We start from the raw sequence: 24,432 nt of genomic DNA, 5'->3' as shown, positions 1-24,432 counted from the left end.
GTGATGAATGTCAGCTTTTTGTTTGATTATCTACATAAAAGATGGGAATGCTCTACTTGTAGACATTGGAAACCTCAGATGAGATAGGTGTATTGTGTTGGCTATTCTTGTGATATGAGATTGTGGATACAGATGTATGTGTGACAACAGAGTAAGATACATAACAAGAGATGTTAGACCATTGATATAATCCTCCTTAACAATCATGAATGCAGGGTATATAGCAGATGCATGATGAATTTCCTTTCCATTTCCATTCGAGTTCCAGACACTTTCCATCAAACTGTTGGTGATATCACTGATGCCACTTGCTGGCCCCTGTTAGAAGCCTGTTCCGACTCAGGAACATTGTTGGCCCCCACCCGCATAGACTCACAGGTGGATATAGACACCAGCCATATAGGGATCCATATAGGGGCCCCAGGTGGGTTCGGCCATGAGCCCCTGCTGGTACGGATACCACTGTGGTGGCATCTGGGGGTAGTATGTCTGAGGGTAGTATGCTTGGGGGTATGTCTGGGGGTATGGCTGGGGGTAGGAGGTCGGGGAGTAGGGCGTCGGGAACCCATTGACAGGCGGCATTGGCATTGGCTGCGGCCCAGCCTCGACCCGACTCCCTAGAGAACATATTAATACATTGAAGCAAGGCATTCATAGATAAATAAGTGCACTTACTCTCCCCGGTGGCCCTCTCAACTCTCAGAAGGCGGCTATGCAGCCGACATTGTCTGTCCAGGCTGAGAGCCCTTCCAGCATCTTCGGGGCGCTGCAGATCGTTAGTTTCATGCTGCAGAGAGCCTAATGAAGCACACAGTAAATGGCTTACTTCGTATTGGACGAACGCCCCAGGCAGCCTCTGGCCTGCTTTGGCTGTGCTATACAGCCCGACATAGCAGTGTCCGTACTGCCTGAATGCTTCATGCAAATCCTGCATGAGCTGTTGCTGCCCGACACTGATCGGAAGACTAAGAGCATGTTAGCATTCAATCAACATCGACGAGCCAGAGGAGTGATACATACTTTCCGACGAAGAGCCGGGCAGCTACACCGTGACGCCGTTGGACGTCTTTGAATGTGACCTGAGGTTCGTTCTCAGGTCGAGGGTAAAACTGATTCCCTTGATCGCTTTGGTGGGAATCGGAAGAAGGGGGAGACTGAGGGTGGATGCTCGTTTGGTTGATGTGGTTCTGCATCCTTGAAAATGCCTTGTACTGGTTTGTTATGAGATAGAAGATGTGTATGATAATAAAAAGTAGATTTGTGTTGTTGTGGTGAGAGATGGATGGATGGGTGTGTTTGGGGAGTATGGAAGGAACGAACAGAGGAAAAGGCAGAAGAGTCGCCTGATTTACGAATGTGGAAGTAACGCTCACAGTGAGCTCAGAATGCGATAATCGTTTTCTTTTCTTTGTTCCTGAATTTTCTGGTATATCTGCTTAGGTTCTTACAAAAACGCAGAAACGTAGACAAGTTTACGGTCGAGCCCTAGGGAGAGGCCTGCTACCATGGCTACTTATTGGAGGTTAACGGTGAAAGAGAGCCCAGGAGACACTACAGAAGAAGTGACTATGCGCCTGTTGAATATTATGAATTGGTTTTATGAGCATTGCTGGTCTAAGCGACGTTAACGGCGACTTTCATAGCCATGACGATATCCCAATGGCTCTCCGCAGAACTACATACCACATACTGTCATTTAATACGAATCTCAATGGAAAATACAGAAGGGCTCAACATTTGAGATAGTTTTGTAAATGTTTCAGGCAGACCTTGAAGAGAATGTCACCTCATTGGGCACCGTATCTCGCGGAACGAGGGACCAACGGCGGTATGCTCCAGCTCTAAGTGCTGAGGCCGTCACCTAATTCAATTAAGAATAGCTAGTAATGTTGCGTGAATAGACACAAATGATTTCACGGTCGACTACTTCCCCCACTGACTGCAATAGATCCAGATATCTACATTGAACTAAGAAAGCCGTCGTCTTCGTGCAGTCATGGAATCCCCGGATCTCTAAGAAAGTGAAGCTAGAACTTGTTTCTCTCGTACTACTGCCAAAGAAATAGGAATTGCAACAGGCAGATCGATTAGAATCATTGCCTTCCATAGAGATATCTGTGGCCAGGAAGTTAGATCGAGTTGTGTTCGTTGTATATGTGCTATCCCCTCCGCTAGCCGTCATAGTTTTCTAGATGCAGAATGACATACTTCGAGTCGACCAGTTAGAAGGAGAATAAGATACCTTTGGTAATTATTACTGGAAGCCTAATGGCTGTGCCTGATTTCAATGACTGTTGATTGTTATCTTATGCGGACGTCATCAGCGACGGTTATTGGATAAAACCACAAGGACAACATTTTACATTGGAGATGAGTCTTGCTTATGACTCGCTGTAACTCTATTGAGCCGGGACATAATTACTAGTAATGAAGAGATTGTTGTTGATAGAATCGTATGAATGTCGTTCTCAAGTTGCATAGATCAATTTCCCGATTGGGATGATTTAGGGCTGAGTTTGGCGGCGTCTACTCTACTGATCCTCTCACGCTGTTGAACGATAGCTAGGTGAAGAAATCCTGATCTACAGATACTTCGAGCTTCCTCCATAGCATATACCAGAGATATCGATATATAGTGCATTTTACTCAACTTCTTCCTTTTGTAGTAATAAATATACCTAAATTCATCCCGAAGGCGGTGAGCAGGGGTTATGTTATCAATCAGTTCTCACGCGACGTCATTTCGATCGACCCCGAATTCCGAGTTTCTTCTTGCCGACCGTTTTATGTGGACTTTGAACTACCAAATCTCTCCTCTACAACAGCCACAACAATTGCACCATGTTTCCCACAGCACGGTGCTTCGCTGCGAAGCCCGCAGGATTCTTCAAGCGCAGCGCAGACGAACTGGGTCGCCTGTCAAAAATCGGTACTTTAGATCCCCATTTCCTACGGTTGGACCGCCGATGGATGGCTCTTGCGATCTTTACCTGCTAATACCTTGGTTCTACATAGCCTGGAACTCGGAAGCGCTACACACCCCAACGAAACCCTACGTCCTCCTCGATTTCGAGGATGATTCCGCTGTCGCCGGATGCAAGACCATGGCCGACCGCGCCGTCGGAGGATTCAGCACGGCCAGCTTAGACTACGTCCCTGCGGACCCAGCGACACAATCGCCCGCGCACGCCCGATTCCACGGAAGTATCTCGACGAAGCTACCCAATAACTGGCGCGTAGAGCGGACGGGTACGGTGCCCCGGATCCAACCCTGCCGGTAACAAGGAATTGACAACAGAGCGATGCTAAAACAGGATACGCGGCCTTCCGTAACAAAGACCGGGGCCTCTGGCTCTTCGGACGACTTTTCTGGGATATGGATCCCTACTCCTACCTCGCCTTGCGCGTGAAATCCGACGGACGCCGCTACACCGTGAACATCCAGACGGATTCGATCGTCGAGACGGATATCCACCAGCACCGACTGTATACTCGGCATCATAGGGTTCAGGAGGCTTCGGATGAGTACCTCTCGTCGCGGGAGGCGGCGGAGGCGTCTGAGTTGGCGGACGAGCTGTACCCCAGTGGCATACCGCCTTCTCTCTCGGATGTTCCGCCCGAATCGACTGTCATGTCGACGTCGACTACTACGGAGACGGCCGGAACGACAGGTTGGGAGACAATCTTGTTACCGCTTAACGCGTTCGTTCGCACGAACCATGGATTGGTGGTTGAGCCGCAGACTAATATCCTGCGGCAGCGGGTGAAGAGTATCGGTATTGGACTTACGGACCGGGTGGAGGGTCCGTATGATCTGCGCATCCATAAGATCTGGGCTACGAATGGGATGAGTGAGGCGGAGCTTGAGGAGGAGAGACGTATCTGTGGCGTGGATGCCTTGCCTCTGGACGAGGGTGTCCGGACTGGCTGGACGCAGGAGTCTGCGCAGCAACATGCGAGTCAACCTGAGGCGCCGAAAGCGAAGAAGGGATTGAAGGCGTTGCGTTCCGAGTGGGATCAATAAATGGATACCAGGTTCAATTTGTATAGTAATTGCTATTTTTTTTTTTAGGTCTCTATACCAGTTTTCTACCTGACCAGTGACTGAGGGTAAGGATTTCCAGACACGTTACACTTGAGCGTTATATACTCTACGTTTTCATATTTTGACATAAACCGTTTCGGTCCATGCTTACCCACACTCCCCTGACTAGGCCATAGCAGCCTTAGTTACCACCAGTGATCCGCTCCCATGCCTCACGGTACTTAGCGCTAGTCTTCTGTGCAATCTCGTCGGTCATGCGTACACCAGGCTTGCCCTTCAGTCCCTGGCTCGTCAGCCAGTCCCGCAAGAACTGCTTATCGAAGCTCTGCTGTCCACGACCAATCTCGTACGAGTCTTTAGGCCAGAAACGCGATGAATCAGGAGTGAGGACCTCATCGGCCAGCACAACCTCGTTAGTCTCAGGATCCAAACCGAACTCGAACTTGGTGTCAGCGATGATCACACCGCGAGTGAGGGCGTACTCGTGAGCGACGTTGTAAAGCTGAATCGCGAGAGAGGCGATCTTAGAGGCATAGGGCTCACCGACAAGAGCAACGGCTACAGCATCAACTGATTAGCAAAATGATCCATGGCCGCGAAAAAAAAAAACCGAATAAAACAAATTAGACCAGCCAGTGCTCCGAAATCGGAGCCTGATATAGACATACCCTGATCCGGATGGATGTTCTCATCATGCTCGCCCTGCTCCGCCTTGGTGCTGGGGGTGTAGATAGGACCACCGGGGAAGGCCTCGCTCTCCCTCAGACCCTCGGCGACCTTGATGCCGTGCACCGTGCCCGATTTCTTGTACTCGCTCCAGGCGGACCCGGTGATGTAACCGCGGACGATGGCCTCAATGGGGAGGATCTTCAGCTTGCGCACCTGCATACTTCTGTTCTGAAGGACGGGACGCAGCGACTCGGGGATTTGAGGCGGGAGGTCGAGGGTGAGGAAGTGGGTGCGGAGAGAGGGAATGGCATCGGAGAGGATCTTGAACCAGGTTTTCGTGCACAGGGTCAGGAGGATGCCTTTTTCGGGGATTCCCTGTCATTGCTGCGTTAGTGATACCATTGAGGATTGAGGGAAGTGTGTGAGAGAGAAGTGAACAGGGAGAGGGACGTGGTACATTCTCCATGATCACATCGTACGCGGAGATGCGGTCCGTTGCGACGAAGAGGAGGGTCTTCTCGTCGACATCGTACAGGTCGCGAACCTTTCCTCGAGCGATAAGAGGGAGGACACCTTGAAGGTCGGTGTTTGTCAGAGCTTCAGACATGGTGGGATTCTGTAGAATTGGCAGTATAAAGGGGGGGTTAAGTGTCCAGCGATGAGGTCGAGTCATAAAAAGTTGGGGACGATAATCGATAAGCGGGTCACTTTTTTCGTGGCGGGGTTGCAGGCCTGAGGCAGTCAACCCCGCCATATCAGAGAAGTCTACCATCTACTGGTGAGCCAGGGGCATAATCGAGCTATTTTAAGTGGGAAGTAAATCTGATTTGTTTATGGATTAAGCTTAAAGTGATACATTGCTCCCCAATGGTGGCCGATGGGTTATCTGGTTCCCAGCTCACGCCACCTTCGTTGGAGACATTGAAGATGCTAGTCCACAAACAGAGCCTGGCGAGCCCGAATGAACTCTTGTCTCTCCTCAGCCCATTCTGGTTTCACAGAAGACAGTGGGAAAGGCTTCTCGGCACCGGGGAGGAGCATATCGGGATCGATTGTGCGAATCTTGGTGCCACGAGGTAGACGTAGAGAATCTTCCGCATGCGGCCCTGCTTCGATGTCTTCAATCGTCTCCAATCCTTTCGAGTCAACTTTACTTTTGAGGAGCTCCCAGAATTCGCGATCCGATAGACTCCATAGAACCTCTTCCTTCAACAATCCTCGTTGCACCAGGTCACCAATCAACTGACCTATCTTCCTGGACATGACGGCATGAGCCGGGTTGCACCACACGTCCCTATCGCATTCGGCATAGGCCCTAGCATAAGCCAAGGCCAAATCAATTTCTTGAAGGACCAGCAAGCGATGTGGTGAAGACGCGTCCGGGAACGCGGTGAATGAATCATACACGCGGCGCGCATCCTCTATCGCAAGTTTGCCGAAGGCGACAGCGCCTCGTAGAGAGTAATCGAGACGATCAGAACAGAGATGAGGAGCGGGCATCTCCACCAGAGGGTAGAGCTCCTCATCGAACGGCTTTAGATCAACGAAGCCATGCTTGGTCAGTATTTGTGGCAGCTCCGTGGTCATGATATACCGCGACTTTTGGACCTCATGATAGCTCTCCCCGGGCTTTGACAAGGCCCCATCGACGTCATGGCTGAGCACTGTGTGGCTGATGTCGTGCAGAAGACCTGCGACTTGCTCCCCAACGCTTGCGCCAACTTTGCGCACTAACAGCAACGCGCCGATGGAGTGCTCTAACCGAGTCACTGTCTGAGTGATACCCAGCAGATCGGTTTGGCCATGGAGACCGATTCCTGCGAGTCGGAGTAGAGCTGGGCACCGAAGCAGCTCGGCTAGAACCGGCTCGGAGATGATGTGCTCCCCGTAAATTTGGTCTTGTATAAGCACCGTATTGTCAGGGCGAAACGTGAGGGTTTGGAAGGAACCCGCATGCAAAGAGGAAGACATTGTGTGGCAGTCGGGTGGTTGTTTGGGAGATAAAATGAATATTGGTTGGTCTTCTGAAGCTTGTCTGTTACTAGTGCATTTCTCTGCTTGGCTTTTCTCTGCCCAATGTTTGTTTCTCTTACTTCTGAACCCCGCATTCCAATCTCTGGGTGCGCCAGATCGACTGCAACTCTGAAGATCAGTATTTCCGAGGTTCTGCAACCGACTAGTAACCGTGGGATGAAACTGGAGTATGTGCACTCTTGTGGTCGAGGGAAATGATGGGAAACAGTCAATAGAGGTGCAGATTATGGATCGAGTAGGAGAATGATACCATTTATATAGGTGCATCTGGCGCCCTTTCCGTGAATCTCCATATAAGAAAAGCCCCACAGGATCTAGAATGAATCATGCCACTAGAGCCAAGTGAATGGACATGATGGATATCACAACAAAATAAACATCTATGAACTTCCACTCGCAGTCGACGACGGCTGTATCAGTAGCAATTCGAGGCAAGGCCCTCCGACAAGGGATTATTAGGAGCTCCTTACTGAGAGGATACGTAGTCGAATCTTCTGTCCTCCTACTTCATTGACCATACATTTCATTCGTGTACTTAGCCTTTGGAAGAGTATACAGAATCAGTTACTTCCCGCAGTGCTAGGTATGTGTCAAAAAGGAAAAGAGAAAATCATCAATATACATAAACAACATATCATTAGTGTTGACTCTTTGCAGCATGATATATTCCCAAGTTGCCCGTAACACTGCAGAAAGTTGAGAGCTGCCAGAGGCCGCATATCTCTCTTTAGGCGACAAGATGCAGCTAATTTCAAGACTTGAAATGGACTGCTCCATCTATCTCACAAGTATATTATCTGCGGTATATTAATTGACACAGTAAGCTACTTCGTCTTTCTCTTTCTTTATTCCTCATTATTTTCTTCTCTGGACAAGGGCCAATGTAGCCCCAAAGAGGAGCTAGGCATCCAGCCCTAACTTTTCAATATCCTGAAAAGAGACCCACCATAACGGCAAGGATGGACTATCAGTTAGCTCAGAGAACGGACCAATGACTATTAATCTGAATTGAGAAAAAATCAACTAGCTTTATAGTAGGTTAAGGCTGACTTTGCCGTGCTCCTTACCCACAAGCTAGCAACAGGGAGTTGAATCCGTGTCCCTGTCAGATTACTAGTATCTCCGATCCGAGACAAAACAACCTCAAGAGACTAAAGTCAAGAAGAGGAGCAGGCAAGACAAATCTATTCTAGGAACCAAGAATGTAATTATAACGAATTAGACTCCGTGCCTGAGCACCATCGACAGTGTTGCAATTCTGCAATGACCCAGTGGAATACCCTGGGTCACTTGAACGAGTGCATATGAATGAGAGCATCTGCTGGTCGCCTAGAATGTCCCATTGAGTCGTGGAAGAGGATCATTGCGCTCTGTCTGCTTGGATCCAGTCCAGGAGTGATGTCACTCTTGAGAGTCGTCCATAGCCACAAGTGTCCAGGTACTGCTGGAGGAGTATTCGAACAAAGTTGCAGCAAACGCCCATAAAAACACATCTCATTACTCATCTCGTGTAGAGGCTGATAGCCGTATATTAAATAAAACATAGACGCATGTATCTTCATAGCCAGGGCGTTTTCATCACGCCCTCTGCCATTCCTTGAATCGCCATCGTGCTCAGCAGTGGTCGGTAGACTTGCACCACCCGACGCATATAGCCACGATAATAGCGATGATAAGAACTTTATGTACGATCAGCCAAACCCAGTCTATTAGAAGTCCAATGGATAAACCAGTATACTTACTGCAAACCAGCAGGATGTACCACTTATACTTTCTCGCGTTGCGAGCACTTATAATCGCATGGCCGATCTTTTCATTTCCCTTCTCATAGTTGAATGCCGTTTTCTCTGCATTTTCCTCGATGGTCTCGACCATCGGTTCGTGCGCGCGAACAAGCTCGGCCACTTGCTGAGACAGCTCGCTCAGGGCCATCAGATCCTGTTCAATCTTGCGGATGGCAGCCGATCGCTCCATGACAGCAGCCTGTGCATCTCTCGCTTGACGAGTTCGGGCCCCTTGCACCTGCAACCAGTTAGTTCACTATACACTCACTCACATGTCCATATTCCCTGGGGCCTTCGAAGTAGAATATAATTAAAAATGTGTAAATACCTGAAAGACCATCTCTGTCCCTGCCAACACCTGCTGGACCCCATGCTCTACCTCTTCGGGCGATGCCTCGGGGTTCGCAATCTCATATCGCCGCCACACCTGGTCCCGGAGCGCGCGATCAAACTCCGTCTGCGACCGATAATAGTCCTGAATTGCCTGCTGCACTTGGTTCTTCGTGGCATCGACTTGTGCGCGCACGCGCGGATCACTTGGATCCGCAAGATATCTGAGCTCATCTACCAGCGTGCGGACTTGCTGGAGGGCGTTGTTGATACTGGAGTGCACATCTTCGAGCTCCTGGCGGGCTGATTGATCGTCTGACAAGGTGGTGGAGTTGAGGAGGGCTTGCTGTGCGGCATGAAGATTTGAGTCGCGGAGGGTTTGAATCTGATTGAGCTCGTGGGTGATTTGCTGGCGTTTGGTGAGAACGGGGGTCAACTTGTTGATTTCGAGGTCTAGAGAAGTGGTGGGTGTTACTATTTGATTAGGGCTTGGAGGTGTTGAGGTTGGGTTTGGGTTTGGGTTTGGGTTTAGTTTACCATAGCCTTGTTCCAGGGCGCTGTAGTTGATACTTGTTGTTGCCATGGTGCTAATATGGTCTTGGATGGTTTAGAAAATAATTACAATTGAACACTGGACTGAAAAATCCGCGGTGGGTTTATATTGATGGATTTCGAATGAGACTGGGGGTTCTATTTTAAGAGCTGGGAAATGCGGAGGCCTGAGGTTAGCGTAAGGCAGTGCTGCATCCATTCTCTACGCTCTGAGCGACTGAGCCGCAGCGCGATCGACAAGAGAGTAAGCACTAAGAAGGCCCGAGGCAGTGCTACAACCCCTCCATTGGTTATGTGGGATCTTGAAGTTGGTCTTGACCCGCATATGTCCGACCAAACATTGGCAGGTACATTGGGTGGTGTCTGACACAAAAAGAGTTCAGGATCTAGATGCATGGCACTGCAGTTTGACTCACACCGTTCCTACAAAGATGCCATTAAAGACTAGCTTAGCTGTCCAACTTGGAGAGCACTTCGTTTAAACAACTAGCAGGTGTGAATCGAGTGGACGATCTTGATCGGAATGCACCTTCTCCGACTACCAAACGAGCTCCTACAATTGGTCGCAGGCAACCTGTCCACGGACGCAGACCTGAACGCTTTAATCCAAACCCATAGTCGCTTTTACCACCTGCTACAAACGTATTTGTTCGAGCACAATGTCCGTTATGGCGAAAGCTCTGCCCTCGTCTGGGCCGCAGCACTTGGCCATATAGAGATAGCAAAAAGGGCACTTCGAGCGAAAGCAGATGCCAACACCCTTGGCCCTCTCCACCGTTCTCTCTTCGGTCTCAACTTGCGTACTTGTCCGAGCATCGTCTTGCCTGCCGATCATGTGTGGGAAGGGCACTTCCCCGACCGTCGGCGCAGGTCAACGCCGATCATGCTTGCGGCAGTGTGTGGACATAAGGAGATCGTTGAGCTTTTGGTCCATCACGGCGCCGACATCAATCGCGAAGTCGGTGTTTGCACCCCTGTCCTCGGAGCGATAGCACATGCGCATGCTGATGTTGTGGAGTACTTACTGATCACTGGTGCTGATCTGGATGTCATCCTGCAAGGTTTCTGGTGGTATAATCCCCTCGAACTCGCAGCGCATGAAGGACATGTGGAGGTGGTGAATGTACTGCTTCGGCATGGTGTTGATCCCAACAAGTCCTCACCACTCGCGCTTGCGGCAGCAATGGGCAGAGTGGAGGCGGCGCGTGCCCTACTTGAAGGGGGAGCAAGCATCGAGGAAAGAAGTACTAATAATCATATGGATGCATTCTTTAATGCAGTGGATAGAAATGAAGCAACGATAGTCGGCTTGTTGATCGACTATGGGGCGAGCCTTGAACGCAGAGATGACGACGACATGACTCCCCTCGCATTTGCCGCTCGATGGAAAAGTGTTAAAGCTGCTGAGGTACTTCTTCATCATGGTGCCAACGTCAACGCCTTGGTACATGGCTCCACGGCGTTATCTTTCGCGATTGAAGAAGGAAATGTGTCGGCGGTGAAACTACTGCTTGAGAACGGTGCTGATTTAACCATAACGAACGAGCCGTTTCTTTTAGGAGTACTTAAGAGAAGTCACGATCAGAAGGTGGACACCGCAATAGTCGAGCTGCTACTAAGTCACAAGGCCGATCCTAACTGCTGTGACCAGAAAGGGAGGACGCCGTTGTTCCTTGCGACAGTTAAACATAATCTCGACATCATGAGGTTATTGCTTGCGCACGGAGCCAATCCAAACCGAGAAGACGAGGAAATTGATTTATTATCGTGGGCCTTTCTGAAAGGCCATGAAGACGTAGTGAAGCTGTTACTCGCTTATGGCGCCAGGGAATCATGGGTCAGAGGCGATCACACCATGAGACTCTGAGGTGGATATGGCCATCAATTTCGTCATGCCTTCGTGTATAACGATTCTTCTGAGGAGCCACTTACTCTTTGTCGAATCCCTATCCATCCTTGAGAATCTCAAGATTGCAGAAGAGTGCTACCTCAGCGCTGGATCCAATATCTAGTCTGCTATAATCCCGTGAGATCATAATACTTCTGTCTGCCAGCCACCAACAATGGAGACCAAGCTCAGGTGCCTCGGTCGAAGGTTTTATGCTTCGGATGACGTTGGAATATTGGATGATGACAGTGACTGGGACGGTGGGTGCTTTCCTAGTGGATCTAGATCGGAAGATCTGTATGGAAGTATGACTGTCGACCTGTTACAAGAGACCGCTCTAACAGTGTCAAGACCTACCCTCAGACGTGAATATGGTTGAAAGTAGCGTGTTGCTAGAGACTTCCTCTTGCTTTTCAACGTCTACCGAAGGGAACGAAGAAGCTAGCGATATTTGCAGCGACGACATGGAAAAGATTGATGAGAGCTTTATCGAAAAGCTTGAGGCCAGGGCTCTCATGGCTCTTCTAATCCACGACTTCGTTAAAATGAAGCCCATCCGATCCATAATAGACAGCTTTACGCAGCCACGACTAGTAGATGTGGTTAGGAAGCTCTTAGAGCTTGATGAAGTTTCAGGTCCAGCAGCACAGAATGACAACGTACAGGATAACATACGGTCACCCTTCATCAGAAGTGAAGGATGTTATTTAGAGGCACATTGTGAAAGAGCTACCATGCCCTGATGACGAGGTAATTACCAGCATTCGTACGTTATATTGCATTGGCAATCATCTCTGCAAGAAGAATAAATCGCAACTGAAACAGTTGCTGGATGAGGGGCTCAATGATTCTCACACGGCGAAATTATATACCATTCTCGAGGAACGAATCCGAGCGTTGCAGAAGAGACAAGACGTCAAATCCTTACGGAAGCGCACTGGATATTAGATTATCTCGAAGGACCAGCAAGTTATTGATGGGAAATTCTTAAACAGCATCTATTGTAAGCCTTAGGGAACTTCACCTGCAAAGCAGTCACTTACGTAGTAGTGTTGTGGCCCTTCTTTGCTCCATTGATTTTAATTGATTCTCCTCGTGTTCGGCAAATTAGCGTCAGTTGATTTGCAAGATCGCCTTGACGGTGGCTGGGATTTCAAACTCTTCGTATAAACTCGCTAGACCCGACACCTCCACGACTGGTGTAGATCCTAAAACTCAGGGCGCTGACTTTAGTGGGAGATGCTGGAGAAAATGGCGGAGACAAACAATCAGAGTAGCGCTACCCTATCCACCCAAAGCGAGCCCGGAGATTTATATGAATATGAGCCATTGCCCACCCCCACGTCCATTAGACTCATAAAGGTGGAGGGCAAAGACCAAGACGGGGCAGTCCATGTGCGCCTAAAGACCATTGATCTAAAAGACGCGCCTTGGTATCACGCCGTCTCCTACACCTGGGGAAACCCACACACGGAGTTACCCCACGCTCAAGCAACTCATGCGGCTTACTCTCAAAAGTATCCGCCTGAGTACCGAGAGCCTATAGTGGCAAACGGGAAACGTCTCTATGTCAGTCGAAGCGCATATGACGTCCTAGTTTCCGTGCCGAAGGACGCTTGGGCGAAGCGATGCAACCAGAGAAATCCCAATAACCAACTTCGCGCGAGTATCCATTCAGCCTGTATGACGAACAAGATAGAGTTTGTCGAGGAGCTGATCTCTGCCGGGGTTGACATAAATGTTCAAGATGAACTTGGCCGGACTCCGCTGTCCTATGCCGCAAGACTTGGGAAGCCTGATTTTGTGGAGCTCTTGCTCGCTGCTGGTGCCGATCCCAACATGGTTGATGAGAATAACGACCGGCCTGTCGATCATGCTCGGGAAAGCGGAGTGGACGAGGTTATCAAATGCCTCGAAGAGGCCGAGAAAAGAGATAAAGCGGATGGTCCTGCCACATCATGGCCCGAGGGCCCCCAGATGTGGTGTTGGGTCGACCAGATCTGTATTGATCAGAGCAACCTCGAAGAGAGAGCTTCACAGGTGTCAATCATGGACCAGATCTACGAATGTGCTTCTTACACTCTTATATGGCTCGGGTTAGAGGACGCTTATACCGAGACTGCTGTCGAGACGATCTGCAAACTGTATTCCGCGCAAGGAGATTTTATTCATGGCAATGACATTATTCCCTACAAGCACCAGCCCCAGGAGATATACGACACGGCTGATATTCCGTATGTTTCGCTAGCAGAGTGGACGGCTGTCGCGACGCTTTTTCTACGGCCGTATCTAAGAAGACTCTGGGTGATACAAGAGAATATTCTCTCCGACACATGTCTTGGATATTGCGGTAGGTTCGAGGTGCCTTGGCGGGCATTCTGCACAGTTGCGCAACAGATCTACTTCCGGCAGCTCGTTCTGGGGAGGGTTACTTCAACGGAGTTCATCGACATCAACAGTCCCGTGGTGGCCATCGAGAGTGAGATAGTGCATCTGACGCAGTGGAAAGATCGCCTACAGAGGGGCGACCAAGCTTCTATGCCCAAAGCCCTCTCGTTAGAGAACCTCCTCTTCGAGACCTGGACCTTCCGCGCCACCGACCCAAGAGACAAGGTATTTGGGCTTTACGGTCTGTTGGCCAAAGCTGGAACTGTCCCCTGGAAGCCGGACTATTCGAAATCTGCCGCGCAAGTCTACGCAGATGCCACAAAAGAAGTGATGAGGAACGCCGGTGAACTGCGCATGCTGTCTGCCGTCCTCGATCGTTCGCTCCACAACATCTCAGACCTCCCGTCGTGGGTTCCCGACTACAGCGTCCCGTTTTGCAACATGATGTGCGCTAATTACAACGCTGCTGGACATCTGCCCCAGCAGGCTATCCAACCCGCCCCTTGGAACATACTCACAGTATCCGGACTGAAAATCGATACCGTCCTGCAAACGGGAAACACCACTTCTGGGCCCAAACAGATCTCCATGTTCTTCGACGCACGCTGGTTCGAGCTCGCCTTGCTCGTCCCACACCCTTACCACAACAGCCAGGCACGAACCGAAGCACTGTGGCGCACATTATGCGCGGACCAGAAGAAAGACGGCTCATTCCCAGCGCCTACAGCGTACGGGGCCCTTTTCCGAAACATGCTGTGCAGACTTACCTGTGTTAAAGCAGAGGAGACCGCCAGAGCTGCTGAGCAAGATCCAAATGTAGTGGTGCTTGAGGCAGCCCTATACCATATCCGACAGATTCTGTCAAATCCGCCGATTTCGAATCTCTCGCTCGAAGATATTCAACGCACCTTTGGAGACCCAGACACAAATCTCAGCAGCCCTGACCTCCAGACTCTCACTCATCTTCTTTACAAACTCCATTTTCTCGGCGTGGTGGAGGAGGATCCCTGGACGCCGACTATTGATGAGATCGAGGGGTCTTACCGTAGTGCGAAATGGCAGACATGGGAGGAGAGCAGTGCACTTCCTGGCGATGGTATCGAGTACCACGAGGCACTCCGAAGTAAGCATGGTAGACGGTGTCTGTTTGTAACCGAGAAGCGGTTTCTCGGGCTTGGTCCTGCATCGATGCTCGATGGAGATGAGGTGTGGGTTGTACCTGGTGCTGGTGCTGCATTCATTCTAAGGCCAGTTGGGCAGGGAACATTTGCTTTGGTTGGTGAGGCATACGTGCATGGAGCCATGAATGGGGAGGTGATTGAACAAAGTGGCGCGGGCCTTTCTAGTATTCGTCTTGTCTAGGACATTGAACAATCTAGAGACTTGGGTACCAAACAATACTAAGAGATTCTGATCTGGTTATTGCTTGTTGGTGAAAGACCCATCTCTCATACCTAAGAGTGGTGGCTATAGCTTATATTATATGGTTACTGGTGAGAGAGATATTTTGGTTTATCTATACAGTTATATTGACGTAAATACATAATAGGACATTAGAGAGCTAGAGTCTAATTCTAAAAAGCAAAGCAATAAACACCGTCAATCTGGTTATAAGAATGTAGCGCGGTAAGTCCGCTTCTCAGCATTCAAGTCTCACGGAGAGACTCTTACAGCTTGCTGGAGAAGTAGGGAATGTTCTTCTGCTCATACAATTCCCTGTACTGAGCCTTGATGATATCGGCACCCTGTGAAACGATCGATATTAGTTATACTGTACTTCAGAAACTTGAAGGGACTCCATGTTCTCACCTTTTCACCGATCATGTAGACCGAGTTCTGGATACGGCAGTCAGGGATGACAGGCATGATCGAGGCATCGGCAACGCGGAGGTTCTTAATGCCATGGACCCGCAACTTGCTGTCAACGACACCCTGTTGGACGTTCTTACCCAGACGGGCGGTACCACAAGGGTCTAGAACGGTGTTAGTTATTGCATCTCAAATTATGCCGGAAAAGTGAATACTTACGGAATCCAGTCTGACTGCGGTCCAAGACAGCCTTGTTCATGGCCTCGTCGGAGTCGAGGGGCATGTTCCAGGGGTACTCCTCGAGGACGAGATCCTTGAAGCCCTCGCCCTTGGTGAGGACATCGTAAGTCCACCTGACACCCTCACGCATGGCCAGGACGTCGAGGTCGCTGGCGAAGAAGTTAAGGTTGATGTTGGGCTGCTGAAGAGCGTCGGTGCTGTTCAGGGTAACCTCACCACCCTCAGACACGGGGCGAAGGAGATCGACAATGACGGTCATGTAGCTGCCAGAGGGGGGCACAGGGTAATGCCACTGGAATGCAGAGCTGAAGAGTCCAACGAAGTCGAGTTCGAAGTGGGGCTGGCCAGCGGGACCGAAGGGGTCAAGGCCACCGTTGGCAGCCTTAGCCTCGCGGTAGGCAGGGTAGCGGTTCAGGCGCTCATCGATACGAGGGAAGCCAACCAGCTCCAGGAAACCAGAAGCGGCCGGACCAGTCTTGTCGCGGCGGTAGGCAGCAACAGCAGCCTCGTTGGCCGGACCAGCACGGTGAATGTGGTCATCAAGGGCAACGCCGTCCTTGAGGCGCAGGACGAAGGGCACGATAGGGTGGTCGAGAAGGTTCTTACCAACATGGGGAGAGTCAACAACCACATCGATGCCGTGCTTGTTCAGCTCAGCAGCAGGACCGATACCACTCAGAAGCAGGAGCTTGGGGGTCTCGAACACACCCTGGGAGACAATCACTTCGCGGGTAGCATAGAGATTGAGCTCAGCACCATTGGTGGGGTCGACAACAGTCACACCAGTACAGGTTTGAGTGGTGCGGTCGATGATCAGGCGCTTGGAGTGGACCTGAGACAGGATGGTGACGTTCGGCTTGTTCTCGAGGTACAGCCAGCTACCTTGGCGCTGGCCATTGTAGATCGTATCCACACAGTGGGTCAGACCGTGCATTTCACCGGAGTAAATGTCCTCGGAAAGCGGCTCGCCCTTGGAGGTCCAGGCAGTGGTGAGGGCGTTACGGAAGGTCTCGAGCTCAGGAACAAGCTCGGCGTGGGAGATCTGGACAGGTCCACCGGTACCGATCTTGTTCAGATCGGTGGGGTAGAGTCCCTCGTCATCGTGGTAGGTAGCACACTTGCGGAGGTAATCCACACAGTTGTCCCAGGTCCAGTCACTGCCACCGAACTCATACCAGTCATCAAAAGTGGCCTTAGATCCGGGGATCCAGGTGAAGTAGTTGGCACAAGAACTACCACCAAGAGCCTTACCACGAGTGTTGGGCTTTTCAACACGCTCGTAGTCATCGCGCTTGATCATGGTAGTCTTGTAAGCCCAATCATACTGGCTGCCACGGAGGCTGAAGGCCTTGGAAGGGGTGGTGATGTCCTCGATCTGGCCGGAGTTGGCGATACCAGCTTCGACAACGAGAACGCGAACGCTGGGGTTCTCGGAAAGGCGACCAGCAATGGCATTGCCAGCGGTGCCACCTCCGACGACGATGAAGTCGTACTTGTTGTTGTTGACTTGGGCACTCATGGTGATGGTGGTTGAAGGAATAGAAATGATGATTCTATTGAAGATTGGATTGAAAGATTTGGAAGAAGATTGTTGTTGTTTTTGTGATTGTTTTTGTTGCTGTTTTTGTTATTGTAGTAGCTGTGATTGTTGTGATGATGATGATGATGATGATGATAAAAAGATGTCTTTGGTGCTGGAATCCATGGTTCTTTTATACTGACATGCTCCATAAGATTGATGCTCCAGACTTTCAAACACATCGTCATTAATGAGGGGGGTGCCGACTTTCCGTGGTGGATTGGAAAGATTTTCAAAAATAGCTCATGGAAGATGATGCATTCGAGAGTGTCAGGTCGAGCTAAGGCTGAGCTAAGACTGAGCAAGAACGACCGTAGAAACTCCGGCGGTGGAGATGGTTCGGCGATCGATCGGACCCAAGATACTACTTCCCAAAGGGGACATAGTAGCAGGAACACGGGACTTTTAGTGCCGATAGTCATACTCAGAACAGCTCAGAGAAGCCACCTGTGGCGCTCATCCCTCGTCTTGCACGTGATATTGACCTTCCCCTCACGCGGCATTATGGGCTTCCCCTCATGAGGGGAAGCCATCACGAAAACCAAAAATGCTGAGGGTTTTCGCTGCTCCACTATAGCTTCAAATTTCTCGTATCCACATACTTGCGTGCCACTGATAATTCTCAGATTACACCTCATAGCGAGAAGGAACCCCGAACATTCCCAATGAGGCGTCAGCACCGGCCCGAGTATCCACCTCCGAGAATAGGCCGGAGACCTTCCATGGGGCATATGGATGTCAAATTGTGTCGGTCCACATCTAAGGGAAAAATATATATAGGGGCGATGGGCCTAGATCGGTATAAACCCCAGATTCCTCAAATTGTACTCCAGAAATAACATTAAGAGCAATTGCGTCAGACATCTTCTCATTCTCCATTCATACAATCCACATCAATATGATCAAGAAGACACCACATCAGTACACTTTGGCTGAGGGTAAGCATTGATCCCATTGATAAGGCATAATAAAATCACCTTGGCTGACTACTGTACTTGTAGGGCAACCTATTTCGGACCCCTCGGTCTCCACGACTCTCCCAACTTTCGGTGGTGGTAGCTTGGTCACTCTTGCTGACACGACGCTGCTCGAGACTCTGGCTCATTTCAACCGTGAGCGGATCCCAGAAAGGTAACTTCGGACAAATGACCACTGGTGGCTTACTTGGTGTGCTTACTCTGTTTTAGAGTTGTCCATGCCAAAGCAGCTGGTGCTTGGGGAGAGTTCGAAGTTACCCATGATATCTCTCATCTCACCAGCGCCAAGTTCCTCAACGGAGTTGGCAAGAAGACACCGGTTCTTTGCAGAATCAGTACTACTGGTGGTGAGAAGGGCAGTGCCGATACGGTTCGCGATGTTCGTGGCTTCGGTGTGAAGTTCTTCACTGAGGAGGGTAACCACGATATTGTTGGCAATCACACAGTATGAATCACCACATACACATGAGGCAATTGCAGCAGTCATACTAACCATAACAGCCCGTTTTCTGGGTCCGGGACCCTGTCAAGTTCCCAGCGGTCAACCGCTCCCACAAGAAGAACCCTCAAACAAACGCACATGATCCCTCAATGGTAAGGGCAACATCTGCTCCTTGGGTCTCCGCAATTGCTCACATCAATACAAGTTCTGGGACTTCCATGTCAACAGCCCTGAGAGTGTTCACGGTCTTCTTCATCTCTTCGGCTCCCGTGGTCTTCCTTCGTCCGTCCGTCGCATCACTGGTTTCGGTCTCCACACCTTCAAGCTTGTCGCTGCCGATGGATCCTTCAATTACTGCAAGTTCCACTTCCGCCCCGAGCAAGGCGTCGACAATCTTTCCGAAGATGAAGCTACCCGCCTTGCTGGTGCCAATGCCGACTACCATACCACGGAATTGTTCGATTCGATCGCGCGTAAGAACTACCCAGTCTGGGGTCTCTATATCCAGGTTATGAAGCCTGAGGAGGCCGAGAAGGCCGGCCTGATGACCTTTGACATCACCAAGGTCTGGCCACACAAGGACTTCCCCCTCATCCCGGTTGGCAAGATGACACTGAATAGAAACGTAAGGGCTTCTTCGACCCCGAGCTGAGGTGCATTTCATACTAATACACATATCTAGCCTGGCAACTACTTCGCCGAAATCGAGCAGGCAGCATTCTCTCCATCCAACATGGTTCCTGGTATCACCTTCACGCCGGATCCCAGTATGTGATCCCCCCTCTTTATTACGCTAAACACATTTCGAACCTAGTGCTGATCAATCCTTTAATAGTGCTCCAAGCTCGCATGTTCGCCTACCCTGACGCCCAACGCTACCGTCTCGGAGCCAACTACACACACCTGCCACCAAACCGACCCGTGGCACCTGTATATGCTCCCTTTGAGCGTGACGGTCTGACCCACACCAGCAACTACGGCGCAGACCCGAACTGGACCCCCAATACGTCTAAGCCTGCAGTCCAGAGCCAGCAGTCCACACAAGACGTGCGTCATGGAGAGTTCCTTAAAGGAGCTGTTCTAGGATTGAACAATATCCCTGTGACCGACGCCGATTTCGTGCAGCCGAGAGCTCTGTGGAGAAACGTCTTTGACGATGCCGAACGGAGACTGTGCGTGTCAAACATCTCGGAGACTCTCGTGGCCCTCCCCGCAGAGTTGAGGGCCGCTGTCATCGACCTGTTTAACAAGGTTGATCCGGAGATTGGCAGATTGATCTCCGCTAAGCTGAGTGGATCTGCCAGATTGTAAGTGGGTTTTATCATCCTTATAGTCAAGGCCCAGGCCACAGTATGAGGCTGGATGCAGGTGAATACTGTGTGGGTGCTCCGTTTCATGATTTTGACGCCTATCACGTCGGCTATATGTACATATGTATATCGGTTGGGTTATTAGATTTTCTTATAGATTCAATTCAATTTTAATATCACTAAGTTCCGAGCTTTCTTGATTCACTTGATACCTATATGTTTGAGGTTTGTCCGTCTACAGTACGTGGAAGTCGATATCATCTTTCTGGATAGTATCGTAGTTAATACTAATTGAAACATACACTTCTCCCAGCCCAACAGTTTTGCACTCACCGAGACACAAACATCAACAGCTAGTACTCAAACCCCTGTCAATGCTCCCAGCAAATCAGTACATGAACAACATGAACATGAGTACAGTTATTAACTCCCGACTTCTAACTCTCCCAACCAAGTGGCCCGTGCACACCCACGAAGTCCGGTAGAAATTACGTGATACCGCGGCCCACCACCAAACAACTTCCCGTGTATCAACAGTGGATACGCGATGAAAAAGTTGCGATAAAAGAAACAAAACTTGCCTAATAGAGTGTAGCTGGACGGTAAGCAGGTTGGAGATGTCAATTGTACCCCTCACGGTACCCCTCGTGAGGGCTTTCACAATCTGGCGATATTCGGCATCAGTTGGATATGGGTATATATATTTTCTCAGATTAGACTAGTGTAATGCAGAAATTTTTCTCGGCTCGGGTTTTCTGTTGGCGACGAACCTATGCAGGAACTTATGTCTTGAAGGCTTGGAACAGTACTACTACTGATTCTGAATGAACTCCGTACACAGTACTTTTTTTTTTCTCCCGGGGAGTAGCTCTTGGTACTAACTAGGAGCGAGGCAATTTTTTGTCCCGGGGCAAGCAATGTTGAGCTTCAGGTTCAGATATCAACTCCAATTGAAGCAATCCAATCCGTATAGTGATCAGGGAATGTAGCCTATGATAGTACAGCGATTATGCACTTTTTTCGACTCGGAAGACACTCGGAATGCTTATTTTGCCGGCTTATCTACGGAGTTCAACCTCAAGGATCTCTTGCACGCATTCGGATGGTCCATGCAGGCTAGCACCGAATAGGATTCTCGGGACCCATTCGGCCCACCGAGTCGTCAGATTTCACCGCTTCCCCCTCGGTAGGTCTTCCGACCACGGCTGGCCGTGCGGGGACGGTTCGTCTCTCCAATTAGAAATGTGGCTGTGTCGGTTGGTAGACAGAGATTGATCCCCTGGCATTTCAACCGCAAATCATTGCTCGGGAGTTAGTGATGGTCGCTTCTGCATGGGAAATTTGCGCTTTTGACTATCTGTAATCTTGCAGTAGTTAGTTAGTTATGTCGACTGACTTTACTAATCAAGATTCAAGCCCCTACGCATACACCCTTTGCATCATCTAGCAGTAAACAACAGTTTCACCCCACCCGTTAAAGAATGCATAGACGCCCCAGAGGAATGCAAAACAAGAACAGATTTCCTCTTGTCGATGGATAACCTCGCAAGTTCCGGGTATTCAGTGCTCCACATCCTTACCACTAGTTGGACAGAAGAGGATATTCGATCGGGATTGAAACCCTGATTGCATCCGGCGAATACCGTTTCCATCCACCTAGATACGGTGAATCACGATATTCCTGTCCGCTGGAAATAACCACTACTCATTGCTTTGCCGCGGTTATAGTGCAACACTCCTCCATGCGTCCCTCTAGGGCTGCCGACCACAATATCACCGAGGCGAATATCTGCATTTTCGTTTGGTACCTCACCCCCAATGCCAACCATCAGGCCAAAGCGAATAGAGTGGAAACTAGACAACAACTGCATTGCTACTGTAGCAGCAGATGCGATACCCTATCCGGTAGTTGGCAAGCAGGCAATCACAACATTATGATCTCTTATCCTTCCTAGGATATAGGTATTGTGGTCATTCGGTGGCACCGGTAAGTCTTCATGGATCTCGTCCATCATGACCTTTGCGGCTGCCATTCTCTAGCGGCAAGGCGCAGATTCATCTGATTGTGTAATCGTCATGCGATAGATGAGTCATGGGTGGCATTGGAGACTATGTAAATCGAATGGAAGAAGACGGTGATTGCTCCAGCAGCGAGGAGGATGTCAAGGAGGCTGGACTTCACAGGTCAAATGGCATCGATCGATCTGAGGCTGAGTGTGATGGAAAGCCACATTTATCCAATCATGCCCAGTCCTCGGTGGGGATAACTACAGGAATACTTGACTTATCACTGGGCAGAATGCGAAGCAATATCGTAGAATGGAGAGAGTTGACAAATTTAGGACATTTCATAAGGGTGATTTACTAGAATGCTAGGTGTTTGCCTGGCATATTTGGGTAGGCAAAATGTTCCGTTGAACTACAAGGTGCTCTACTAGTAGCTGATGGCTAACGCTCCCGGCGGCTGTAGCCTAGAAGGACGCAAGGGGGTTTTCTCCAGTCCTAGCTTATATTTAAGTACTACGCACACCAGGAGAAGATAATGATAAGAAGAAGCCATACAATATGGAGCATCTACCGAACGAATTGCTAATATCCATCGGAGAGTACACTCAGGAAAGATGGTGCCCTATGAGCACACTACGTTCCCTGACCTTGTGCTCTCGGCGATTGCATACAGTGTTTCAACCTTTACTTTATTCTTATATCTCGCCTCGCTGGTCTATTCGTCTCCTTCGTTTGATTATACGCCTCTGGAAACACCCTGAGCTGGCTAGCCAAGTGCGCCATTTGAAGCTTTTTTGGACGCATTGTGAAAATGACCCCCGTGACGGATTGGACGAAGACGAGGCTGTCAAGTTTATCCACCATGCATTGGATGAGATATTCGAACCAGAGGAAGAAGAATTTAGGTCTAAATGGAGAGAGCATCTGCTTGTCCCATGCGAAGAGGCTTGGCTGGGCTTACTTCTCGTACGCTTGACACATCTAGAGACGATCGAGTTCGGCCACGAGAGCTCTGACTTGATGTCAGACATCTTGCGCAAGGCCGCACGGCGCCAACGACCCTTTCACCAGACCCTTCCATTACCACATTTACGAGAAATTTTATTCTTTTCTCAATATGGCGATAATTCATGGATGCCCTCGGATTTTCTCACGCCCTTTTTCTATTTTCCCGCGGTTCGAAAGATCCATGGTGGCCCCATTGGCGAGTCGTCCCCGGATGATCCCGACAACATGTCTCTTAATATCAACCATTCTTCACGTCCGGTTCGAGAGTTTACAGTTTCAATGGCATTTTGGTGCTGCGGTATGCTCGACTGGCTCGCATCGAGCACAGAACTTGAGCACATTGCCCTTGTGCTTGGGTATCACCGAGACGACCCGGACTTCCCAGATGGGGACATGTTCCAAGCTCCGGAATTCCGAAGTGCTCTTCTTCCGTTCACCGGGACGCTCAAAACGCTTCGCCTAGAAGCCGATCACTGGTCTCAGGATCAGTGCACAAGCAATATTGCAGATGATGCTGGGCCGTTTGGCTCTCTCAAGGAATTTGCTGTCCTCGAAGACCTGCGGATGCGATATGTCCACCTCGTGCAGCCGTCCACTTCCGATTCAACTCATGAGATGAAAAGGCCGCTCGTTGATATACTTCCCTCCTCACTTAGAAATCTGGAAGTTCTGGAAATTGAGGAGGATCATTATCCTGATCTGCTGCTGGGCCTTTCACAGTTGGTGCAATACCGGACTTCTTTTCCTCGGCTTGAACGAATTACACTTCACGTGATGGAAGTAGATGAGAGCCTACAAAACTCTTTAAGACATGAGTACAAGACTGCTGGTATCGACTTTAGGGTGAAGACACAAGTATTTACACGGTAGGGGTGGTTATGGTCCGAAAGACAGAATTACCATAAGACTATCTAAAAGTCTAGAAACATAGATTTCCATGTGCAATGATCGTAATCGGGCTCCATATAGGGGGTACCTCGTGCACGTGTGGGGGGGGGGGGGGCGAAGGATGTAGTAATGATTGACCTCAACTAAAGGACGGGTAGACTAAGCCTATATCCCGACCGCAACCCACTTGCCCATAACCTCTAACCCTACTCCTAGACCGTACCAATCTCTTAGAACCCTGGCGCTTCAATCTACTCGTCTGTACTTCATCCACCGCTGAAACCACGTTCAATACTGCAAGTTACGCCCTGATCTCCTAATGGAAGTCAATATTCGGTGAATTAACATCCCGCAATCTAATAGTACAGTTCCGGGTGTTGCATCATTCCATCTAAGCAACATGAAGAGTGAGCAGCCAGATCACCCTCATACTTCCCGTAAAATTTGGACGCGGAGAGCCAATGAGGAATTTGTGGTTTCTA

The 24,432-nt window shown here is 49.8% G+C and overlaps 10 protein-coding genes across 10 annotated transcripts; 5 read left to right on the top strand and 5 right to left on the bottom strand.

The window, feature by feature from the left end:
* Positions 1-372: 372 nt before the first annotated feature.
* ABOM_004801 (uncharacterized protein) lies at positions 373-1,193 on the bottom strand (the record flags this gene model as incomplete). The annotated part of the gene is made up of 4 exons (XM_022531930.1): positions 373-617; positions 676-766; positions 827-965; positions 1,021-1,193. 4 exons carry the CDS (start codon positions 1,191-1,193, stop codon positions 373-375), a joined length of 648 nt encoding a protein of 215 aa, XP_022390092.1.
* A 1,648-nt stretch (positions 1,194-2,841) lies between these two features.
* Positions 2,842-4,024, top strand: ABOM_004800 (CIA30 family protein; the record flags this gene model as incomplete). The annotated part of the gene is made up of 3 exons (XM_022531929.1): positions 2,842-2,929; positions 3,016-3,249; positions 3,315-4,024. The coding sequence occupies 3 exons, from the start codon at positions 2,842-2,844 to the stop codon at positions 4,022-4,024; spliced, it is 1,032 nt and encodes a 343-aa protein (XP_022390093.1).
* Positions 4,025-4,226: 202 nt separating this feature from the next.
* ABOM_004799 (phosphoribosylaminoimidazolesuccinocarboxamide synthase) lies at positions 4,227-5,321 on the bottom strand (the record flags this gene model as incomplete). The annotated part of the gene is made up of 3 exons (XM_022531928.1): positions 4,227-4,603; positions 4,714-5,089; positions 5,172-5,321. The coding sequence occupies 3 exons, from the start codon at positions 5,319-5,321 to the stop codon at positions 4,227-4,229; spliced, it is 903 nt and encodes a 300-aa protein (XP_022390058.1).
* Positions 5,322-5,644: 323 nt separating this feature from the next.
* On the bottom strand, positions 5,645-6,685 carry ABOM_004798 (HD domain-containing protein; the record flags this gene model as incomplete). Its single annotated transcript, XM_022531927.1, has 1 exon — positions 5,645-6,685. The coding sequence occupies one exon, from the start codon at positions 6,683-6,685 to the stop codon at positions 5,645-5,647; it is 1,041 nt and encodes a 346-aa protein (XP_022390059.1).
* A 1,677-nt stretch (positions 6,686-8,362) lies between these two features.
* ABOM_004797 (SNARE domain protein) lies at positions 8,363-9,445 on the bottom strand (the record flags this gene model as incomplete). The annotated part of the gene is made up of 3 exons (XM_022531926.1): positions 8,363-8,427; positions 8,491-8,770; positions 8,861-9,445. The coding sequence occupies 3 exons, from the start codon at positions 9,443-9,445 to the stop codon at positions 8,363-8,365; spliced, it is 930 nt and encodes a 309-aa protein (XP_022390050.1).
* A 492-nt stretch (positions 9,446-9,937) lies between these two features.
* Positions 9,938-11,281, top strand: ABOM_004796 (ankyrin repeat domain-containing protein; the record flags this gene model as incomplete). Its single annotated transcript, XM_022531925.1, has 1 exon — positions 9,938-11,281. One exon carries the CDS (start codon positions 9,938-9,940, stop codon positions 11,279-11,281), a length of 1,344 nt encoding a protein of 447 aa, XP_022390051.1.
* Positions 11,282-12,553: 1,272 nt separating this feature from the next.
* ABOM_004795 (Ankyrin and HET domain protein) lies at positions 12,554-15,052 on the top strand (the record flags this gene model as incomplete). Its single annotated transcript, XM_022531924.1, has 1 exon — positions 12,554-15,052. One exon carries the CDS (start codon positions 12,554-12,556, stop codon positions 15,050-15,052), a length of 2,499 nt encoding a protein of 832 aa, XP_022390052.1.
* A 305-nt stretch (positions 15,053-15,357) lies between these two features.
* On the bottom strand, positions 15,358-17,258 carry ABOM_004794 (GMC family oxidoreductase; the record flags this gene model as incomplete). The annotated part of the gene is made up of 3 exons (XM_022531923.1): positions 15,358-15,435; positions 15,500-15,663; positions 15,719-17,258. 3 exons carry the CDS (start codon positions 17,256-17,258, stop codon positions 15,358-15,360), a joined length of 1,782 nt encoding a protein of 593 aa, XP_022390053.1.
* Positions 17,259-18,216: 958 nt separating this feature from the next.
* ABOM_004793 (catalase) lies at positions 18,217-20,048 on the top strand (the record flags this gene model as incomplete). The annotated part of the gene is made up of 7 exons (XM_022531922.1): positions 18,217-18,256; positions 18,320-18,449; positions 18,506-18,740; positions 18,797-18,889; positions 18,943-19,362; positions 19,420-19,504; positions 19,573-20,048. The coding sequence occupies 7 exons, from the start codon at positions 18,217-18,219 to the stop codon at positions 20,046-20,048; spliced, it is 1,479 nt and encodes a 492-aa protein (XP_022390054.1).
* Positions 20,049-22,612: 2,564 nt separating this feature from the next.
* Positions 22,613-23,932, top strand: ABOM_004792 (uncharacterized protein; the record flags this gene model as incomplete). The annotated part of the gene is made up of 1 exon (XM_022531921.1): positions 22,613-23,932. One exon carries the CDS (start codon positions 22,613-22,615, stop codon positions 23,930-23,932), a length of 1,320 nt encoding a protein of 439 aa, XP_022390055.1.
* Between the last annotated feature and the right edge of the window lie 500 nt (positions 23,933-24,432).

This window comes from Aspergillus bombycis (assembly GCF_001792695.1).
Source record: "Aspergillus bombycis strain NRRL26010 chromosome Unknown contig00032, whole genome shotgun sequence".
In the NCBI taxonomy this organism is placed as follows: domain Eukaryota; kingdom Fungi; phylum Ascomycota; class Eurotiomycetes; order Eurotiales; family Aspergillaceae; genus Aspergillus; species Aspergillus bombycis.
Note: the sequence above shows the minus strand (reverse complement) of the source record. Positions and strands in the feature narration are given on the sequence as shown.